Source organism: Primulina tabacum, chromosome 14, assembly GCF_025594145.1.
Source record: "Primulina tabacum isolate GXHZ01 chromosome 14, ASM2559414v2, whole genome shotgun sequence".
NCBI classification, from domain to species: Eukaryota; Viridiplantae; Streptophyta; class Magnoliopsida; order Lamiales; family Gesneriaceae; genus Primulina; species Primulina tabacum.
The window spans coordinates 4,930,165-4,939,162 of NC_134563.1; the positions used below are offsets into that span (position 1 = coordinate 4,930,165).

The following is an 8,998-nucleotide window of genomic DNA, read 5'->3' on the forward strand; positions in this document are numbered from 1 at the left end:
TTAATTTAATTAATTTTTATATTAATTCAAATGTAATTTATGTATTATATGTTTTTTATTTTTTTACTCAAATTAAAACTAAAGCTTATTGAAAACGTAAACTATATTAAAATTTTTTCATTGATTATATCAATCAGTTTAATTAAAAACTATATAAATAAATTTAAAATACAAATGATTGTAATGTTCAATATCATTCATAAGGTAAATCATTCAAAAATAAATTTTGCTATTTTAAATAATTTCCTGCCAAAATTATTTACTAAAAAAGAGATACAATATTTAATTAGTTTATTTAATTTTTCTAAAAATAAAATTGGTTGAGTGTTAAAAGTTATCACTACAACAAGGTTTTCCAATGGACATTAATTTAACATTTAATTATCATAATTTTTTTTATCCCAGATACATATTATTTCGAAATTAACTTAATTTGAAAGAATTAATGAATTATAGTTTTCTTCCAAAACCATATGTATATTGTATATCTTGAATTGTCTTTTTAAAAATTCAAATAAGATAGCACAAGAAAATTAAAAGAGATAGATTCAAAAGAGTTTCAAATTGACATTAAATTATTCTCAATAAATATGTATATTACCCTCAATAATCAGAAATGTTTGACACACAATGTATGCAATTCGAGATTTTCATAATTTGAAAGAGTTAATGTATGGTATGCTTATGTCAAAAGCATCCAATGTATAATTTTTGTTCATTTGGATGTCTTATTTGAATTTTAAATTATAAATAATGCAATATTGCGTATTATATTAGAAACAAGTTTTATTCTATTTATCTTACTAAATTTATTTACTCCAAAATTGAATTCTGAAATGACTCCTCTTTTCAGCACCATATATGAGTTGAATCCTTCCAAGATGTAATGTTCGTTTAAATTTAGATTTGTTAATTTTTATGAACTACCTACGTATGGAAACAACGAGAACAACGAGACATTAAGTTTGAAATCTGTATTTCATGATCGAGAAGTAAAAAATATTATTCTTCTATTTGTACAAAATTTTAATTATTATGTATTACTAACGTGATAATTTTCTTCTATACTACAAAGTTCACGGATACATGATGTCCCGTAATGAAATAATTAAACCAATTTTAAAGAAAGTAAGCATCTTATTAGACGACACCTTATAAAATTTATTGACATTGTTTTGGAATACACATAGTAAATGTTAATAAAATAACTTTTCTGATTTATACATAATTTACTTATTATCACATGTTTCATTTTTCTTTCGGAATAATAGGCTGTTGTGTATATTATGAAGAGATTTTGTAAATAAATTCACAACATATTTGAATAAAGATATTGATGAAACAATTATTGTTATCATTCAAATGTGTCAAACACATGTCATGTCACAAAATTGTTTGTGAATGTGAATTTAGACGAAATTACTGAATTCTTAAAAAAGTAATTCTCATTAATTTTATTGAATGTGATTTAAAACTATTTTTTATCACATGTTAAAAAATAATAATATATAACTTCTCGAAAATTAAAGAATTAAATATGTATTAAGGTTGGTGGTCGATATCAATACACTAAACACGATAAGCATCATGTCATTGACTTAGGTTAACACAATCTAAAATTTTGATATATGATAATGATTATTAGCGGAAAAAATTAATCGACATGCGTTGTATTTAAGAAAGTTTTTTAAAATTAGCGAAAAAATAGTTTTTATTTTTATTTTTTAATAATTATATTATTTTTTCAATTTAAATATCTATTCATTTTTCATTTATTTTTAATAATATCATCCCGCGTATCGCACGAATTAAATACTAGTATATATATAAAGATGACCACACAATCATGTCTCTTCCAAGTTCCAATGTTTGATTTAAATATTGTGTTAACTTCAAAGTCCTAGAAGTTGCACATGTTCTTAGTGTGTGTGTGTGTATATATATATATGTTGCACATGTTCTTAGTGTGTGTGTGTATATATATATATATATGGCTTTCTCTATATATATCACAAGAAGTTGCACGTGTTCTTAGTATATATATATAGTTTTCTCGGACAATGAAATTAACACAATATTTAAATCAAACATTGGGAGAGACATGATTGTCTGGTCATCTTTTCTTTATCCTTCATAAAATATAGCGTATAAATATGACAAGCGCAGAGTAATTTTGGTCTAAATTTTATTTACGGATAAAAAATAAGTGGGAAAGAAATTACATTTGGTACCTGCCAAAAAAAAAAATTACATTTGGTAACTCCCATCAAGCCTTACATAATATTATGCCATTTTAAAATTCTTAAATTTAGTTAAGTTCAACTGTTCAATTTGAATATGAATTAAAAAGGATGAGATTAATATTTAATACCAATTTATATGGTTCGTCTCCAAAATGAAATAATAATTTTCAAACAAAATTTGTGTCCAAATGGTAATTGGCAAAACTTGTGTGAGACGGTCTCACAGGTCCTATTTTGTGAGCCGAATCTCTTATTTGGGTCATCCATGAAAAAGTATTATTTTTTATGCTAAGAGTATTACTTTTTATTGTGAACATCGATAGGATTGACTCATCTCACAGATAAAAATTCGTGAGATCGTCTTACAAGATATCTACTAATGATAATTTATAGCCTAATAGCTCAATGACATTTAACGTTGGAAAGATACCATATTACGAGTTATCTTAGAGATGGAGACCTTCTAATGCAGGAAAATATCTGGGACAGCTGTATGTAAGAAAATAAAAGAAAGAAAACATGCATTATTGCAATACTGGGCCAACTGGCTGCCGTTATTTTCACGCTCTAATATATTTTCTCAACACCTATATTAAGAAGATTCAAAGTAAATTCGCTTTAGATTTTCACATTCGAATTTAAATTTATATTCAGTTTTTGACTGAAAAATTATGTGTTTTGTACTCCGTGATCTACAACAAAATATGTTTGCACTCCTCAAATCCACGTGTTTTTTCGTATAAAAATCGATACTAATATATGATATTTGAATATTACCCATTTCAGATATGATAATAAAGTATGATTTTTTATTACCAAACGTGCATAATAAATAATGGTATTAATGACATGTTTGTCATTTCAGATCAAAATGGATATAAAACATTGAAAATGATATTAATGTATGATATCTGAGTATAACTGTTTGAGACCTGATATTGATATATGATTTTTGAGTACTCAAATATATGTAGCAAATGTTATACTCGAAATTTTATCTTTTATATCAGATATAAAATAGTTACTACTCAACTATCATATAATAGTACCGTATTTTCAATATTTTGTATCGATTTTCATATCAAAGACAAATTTGTTATTATATCAATATTTGTTATACTTATTTGAGTACTCAGAAATTATATATTAATACATTATCTGAAACAAATAATACTTAAAAAAATATCGTATATTTATTTTGTTTTCGGTGATTTTTGAGTAATTTATTGAAGATTGAAAATATTTTTTTTGTTTTTAAAGATTATATATTTAGACATTGGGTAGGTGACAGAATATTGTCCCGCCGTCTATTGGATCATTCCTATGATTTTTATGACATCATTTGGTTAGAGATCCAACAGCCAACGATATTAGATTTCCATCTCCACAAAATGAACCACCCACGTGATAATTGCGAGGAAAGGACAAAAGCAATGCATAATTGATTTCCTAGGGGGGTTTTCTCTCTCTTTTAGAGGTTCTTAATCTTAGGTGGGTTTTCTGGGATTGAAAGAAATGGAAGAGGAAGGGATTGAAGAGAGCAGCAGCGTAAAGTTCTCGGGGAGCAGTGTTAGCGGCTTCGGAGGTGGCCGTGCGGAGTCTTTCAGGTGGGTGGATGGGAGTGAAGTAGACTCAGAGTCGCCGCCATGGTCTTTGATTGGTGGTAGAGAAGATGGAGAAGGATATGGATCTGTGAGGAGAAGGCTGGTCAAGAAGCCCAAAAGGCTTGATTCCTTTGATGTTGAATCAATGGAGATTGCTGGTGCTCATGGCCACCACAGTAAGGTAAAAATCTCATATTTTTAAATATATTCATCTGTATTAGTTTTTGTGATTCAGTGTATTTAAAGCGTGACACATAGATTTTCTAAACCATTAATGACTAAAGAATCTTTTACTCGAATGGAACGTATGCTATCTTTGTTTGGGGAATGATTGATCTGCCCCTGTAACTCAATAGCTATTTCTGGTATAATACTACTTGTAAGTTATATAACTGTATATTTCAGTACTTTTCGCTAATCAGAATCTTGGATTATATAAAAAGATTTGGGGATCTGATAAATAAAAAATCATCAGTCATCATGCATCCATTTGTTAAAAATGTAAAGATTATGAGTCAGCAACTTCCATGACTATGATTTTTCGGAGTGATCTCAATATGATATTGGAGCAAAGATCATTTATTCAAAAGAATCGAAACTCCTAAGTAGGTTTGGGAGACCTTAATTTGTTTTCAATGAACAACCAATGTTAGCTGTAGGACTAAATTGCTTACCACACTATTTACTGGAAATTTGCTTTCATATGCAAAAATTCATCTATCTTAATCTTGCTTGTTAGTTTTTAGTTCTTTTTGCTACTTCTAGTAACCTTGATGGGACTTGAACAACCCAGATGTAATTCTCCTTTTAAAAAGAAAACAAATATTTCCTGTTTTTCTTTCTTATTTTTCCTCATTTTACAGAACTGGATTGGAGCATAATATGATCTATATATTATAACAAAAAATTATGATGTGTCCGTCTGTGTATGATAATTTTCCTTGTCCTTGTCTGATTTGGATTGGTTAACATAATAGGATGTTTCTTTATGGCAAACTCTTGCATTGGCATTTCAAACTCTTGGTGTCGTGTATGGTGACATGGGTACGAGTCCTCTATACGTCTTTTCTGATGTATTCAGCAAAGTGCGTATAACTTCAGATGTTGATGTCTTGGGGACTTTGTCGTTAGTAATTTACACAATCGCTCTAATCCCTCTGTCAAAATACGTTTTCGTGGTGCTGAGAGCGAATGATAATGGGGAAGGTATGATCTATTTGCTTAAAATTTACATCATAGTTTATGTAATAACTCCTCATTGTTCCATGTACAGGAGGAACATTTTCTTTGTATTCATTGATTTGTAGGTATGCAAATGTTAATCTTTTGCCAAATCGTCAAGTGGCCGATGAACATATTTCAAGCTTCAAGCTCAAACTGCCCACTCCAGAACTGGAGAGGGCACTAAATATAAAGGATTTATTGGAACGTAAGGATTATCTGAAGAAACTTCTTTTAATTCTTGTTCTTTTGGGTACATCTATGATTATTGGGGATGGTATTTTGACTCCTGCTATATCAGGTACATGAAATCCCATTTTCTTATAGTTTCTTATCAAGTGATCACATTTTGGTTTCATCTCACAGTTATTTTGGTTTTCATATTATTACATCGTAATGAAGCTTCTTGTTTTCAGTCATGTCTGCTGTGAGCGGTCTGCAGGGTCGGATACCTGGATTTGGCACAAGTAAGAAAACCTCAATTAATGGATCAATGCAACTCTCTCGTGATTGAATCGTTGGTGACAACATGCGGGTTTTTTAAAATATTTTTCTGTGCAATTTTCAAATAATCACCAGCTATAATAGATTGTTTGTGCTTCCACTTAGTAATATCACCTAGTCATAAAAGAGTCCCTATACTGATTTTTTCTCTTCATTTTCAGATGCTCTTGTTGTTACATCTATAGTTATCCTGGTTGGATTATTTGCCATACAGAGGTTTGGAACTGCTAAAGTGGGATTTGCATTTGCTCCTGCACTTGCATTATGGTTCTTTAGTCTAGGATCTATCGGAATATACAACATGTTCAAGTATGATATAACAGTTGTGAGGTCAATAAATCCAGCCTACATTTACCTTTTCTTCAAAAAGAATGGCATCAATGCGTGGTCAGCACTTGGTGGCTGCGTTTTATGCATCACAGGCAAGGTTTTTCGCTCCATTGGTATTTTATCGGTCGTACATCAAATAAATGGGAAATGTTATATGAATATTTGTTCGATACAAGTTTCTGCATGAAATTATATTCTTTTCTAGTAATTTTTTTTAGTATACTCTTTTCTACTAACTGAAACACAACATTTTCAGGTGCAGAAGCAATGTTTGCTGATCTAGGCCATTTCTCTGTGCCGTCTATACAGGTTATTTTTCAGCTATTCTTGTACTATTTAAAATTTTCAAGTTTAACTGGCCAATTTAAGTTAAAAAAACTGCCGCAGATTGCTTTCACTGGTGTTGTTTTCCCATGCCTCCTTTTAGCGTACATGGGCCAAGCTGCATATCTTATTAAGCACCCTCATTCAGCTGACAAAATATTTTACGATTCTGTTCCTGGTAAAGTTTTCCTTACGAGGACTTTCTCTTTCATTGTATGATGGTTGTATTTGACGTGCTGTTCTATAATGGTACAGAGAGCCTGTTCTGGCCAGTATTTGTGATAGCCGCGATTGCAGCTATAATTGCTAGTCAAGCCATGATATCGGCTTCATTCTCATGCGTGAAGCAGTCCATGACTCTTGGATGCTTCCCTCGTCTCAAGATCATTCACACTTCAAGAAAACTAATGGGGCAAATTTACATACCTGTCATCAATTATTTTTTGATGGTTATGTGCATTATTGTTGTTGCAGTCTTCCAGAGCACTACAGAAATTGCCAATGCTTACGGTTCATTTTATATTACTTTATTTTACGTCTTTTCGGTTTATTTAAGAGATGAAACATAAGGTGATAGAGAGGAGGGAAAATTTGCAGGAATTGCTGAAGTTGGTGTGATGATAGTCAGCACGGCCCTAGTGACACTCGTCATGCTTCTAATATGGCAAACCAACTTGTTTTTTGCTCTGTGTTTCCCGCTTCTATTTGGAACAATCGAGTTAATTTATCTATCTGCGGTTCTGTCCAAGATAAGAGAAGGAGGATGGCTTCCTTTAGTCTTTGCTTCGTTTTTCCTCTGTCTGATGTATATGTGGAATTACGGTAGCGTATTGAAGTATCAGAGTGAGGTTCGTGGCAAGATATCAATGGATTTCATGCACGAGCTCGGGTCCTCTCTCGGGACAGTAAGAGTCCCTGGTATTGGATTACTATACAACGAGCTAGTCCAAGGTATCCCCTCGGTTTTCGGGCGGTTTTTACTCGATCTTCCAGCCATTCACTCTATTATAGTCTTTGTTTGCATCAAGAACGTCCCGATACCCGTTGTCCCTCAAGAAGAAAGGTTTCTTTTTAGAAGGATTTGCCCCAAAGACTACCATATTTTTCGTTGTATTGTAAGATATGGATATAAAGACATAAGGAAAGAAGATCATCGCGCATTTGAGCAACTTCTGGTGCAAAGTCTTGAAATTTTTCTGACGAAAGAAGCTCAAGATCTTGCTTTGGAGAGCACCATCAACGAGGAAGATCTGGACAGCGTTTCCGTAGCAGGGAGGGCCGACGATATCCAAGATTTCAATGGAATTGGAGAGCTAAAAGTCCCGTTAATGCGCGATCATAGATTGAAAGAATCAGAGCCCTCGACATCAAGGATACCGTTACCACAATTACCAGCCAGCGTCATGTCAGGAGATGAAGATCCTGGCCTCGAATACGAGCTTTCAGCTCTCAGAGAAGCAACTAATTCTGGATTCACATATTTGCTTGGACATGGAGATGTACGAGCCAAGAAAAACTCATTGTTTCTGAAGAAATTGGTTATAAATTACTTCTACTCGTTCTTGAGGAGGAACTGCCGAGGAGGCGCTGCCACAATGAGAGTACCTCACATGAATATAATCCAAGTTGGAATGACATATATGGTCTGATCTATGAAATTGGACTTTGTGTTATGTTCATGTAAATAAAGCGTGATTTATGCTATTATTCACATTTCGAGTCCAATAATTTCTTGGAACTTCTTGTCGAGAGTGATTTTGGGCCTAGCCCAGCCCAGTTGTATTATTCTATGAAAGGAAATTTGTTAGGACGGTAACTATGGTCAGTCGGGAAAATTTGCAAAATAACTTTGGTCAACTATTTATTTAAGAAAATGATGTTCTCAAACACATGAGAAAGTCATTTTCTTAAATAAATGGTTGAATAAGGTTAAAAAAAATACCTGTCACCGGGTATGAACAATTAAATTATGTATATATAGACAATAAATTTAAATAATTTTATGTTCTATCATTTTAAATTTTAGTAATTAATCAGATGGGGATGTAATATTTTAGAAAATCGAAACAAATCAAAACGTCATACTTCATCCTTACAATTTTTATTTTATGAATAAGAACAATATTGTGTTTTGAGACGTTCTAAAGTTCGCAAGCTCAAAATCAATCATACAATAAAGTTTATTTATTATAATAATATAATGAAATTAGGAGAATTTTGTTGACTTGAAGGGTTTAACTTTAGCCTTAATTTCATGCATTCATTGAAGATAATCAACGATGAGTATCGCAACGTTGAAAATGTATGTGTATACATATATTTGAGTATATTTAATTAATGTAATGTATTGAACATTCGACTTAATCTTACCAATATATTAGAGGAAAATTAGAGCCAACAAACAATATAATATGGTAAAAATTTGTGTGAGACGGTCTAACGAGTCGTATTTTGTGAGACGGATCTCTTATTTGGGTCATTCATGAAAAAATATTACTTTTTATGTTAAGAGTATTACTTTTTATTGTGAATATTGATAGAATTGACCCGTCTATGTAATATTGAATGAATTAGAGCTCAATGGATAGGGGTCACGTAGCGTTCAAAAGTTAGGTCAAGAAGTAAAGTGAGCTAGTTTTTAATACTTAGGTGGATATGTTGCAATAGTAATTGTCATCGTCACTTTTTTTGCACTAGTTCCAATTAGGTGTTCAAAATGTCGTTTCAATTTTCGATTCTAGTATTGAGCGAAAGATTACACCTAAAGGTTTT

General features: G+C 31.6%; 1 protein-coding gene across 1 annotated transcript; it reads left to right on the forward strand.

Moving 5' to 3' along the window:
* The first annotated feature begins 3,552 nt into the window (after window positions 1–3,552).
* On the forward strand, window positions 3,553–8,042 carry LOC142525386 (putative potassium transporter 12). The gene is made up of 9 exons (XM_075629670.1): window positions 3,553–4,028; window positions 4,825–5,053; window positions 5,121–5,369; window positions 5,485–5,535; window positions 5,734–5,994; window positions 6,159–6,211; window positions 6,290–6,404; window positions 6,482–6,736; window positions 6,824–8,042. Exons 1-9 carry the CDS (start codon window positions 3,759–3,761, stop codon window positions 7,873–7,875), a joined length of 2,535 nt encoding a protein of 844 aa, XP_075485785.1. The 5' UTR covers window positions 3,553–3,758; the 3' UTR covers window positions 7,876–8,042.
* The last annotated feature ends 956 nt before the right edge of the window (window positions 8,043–8,998 follow it).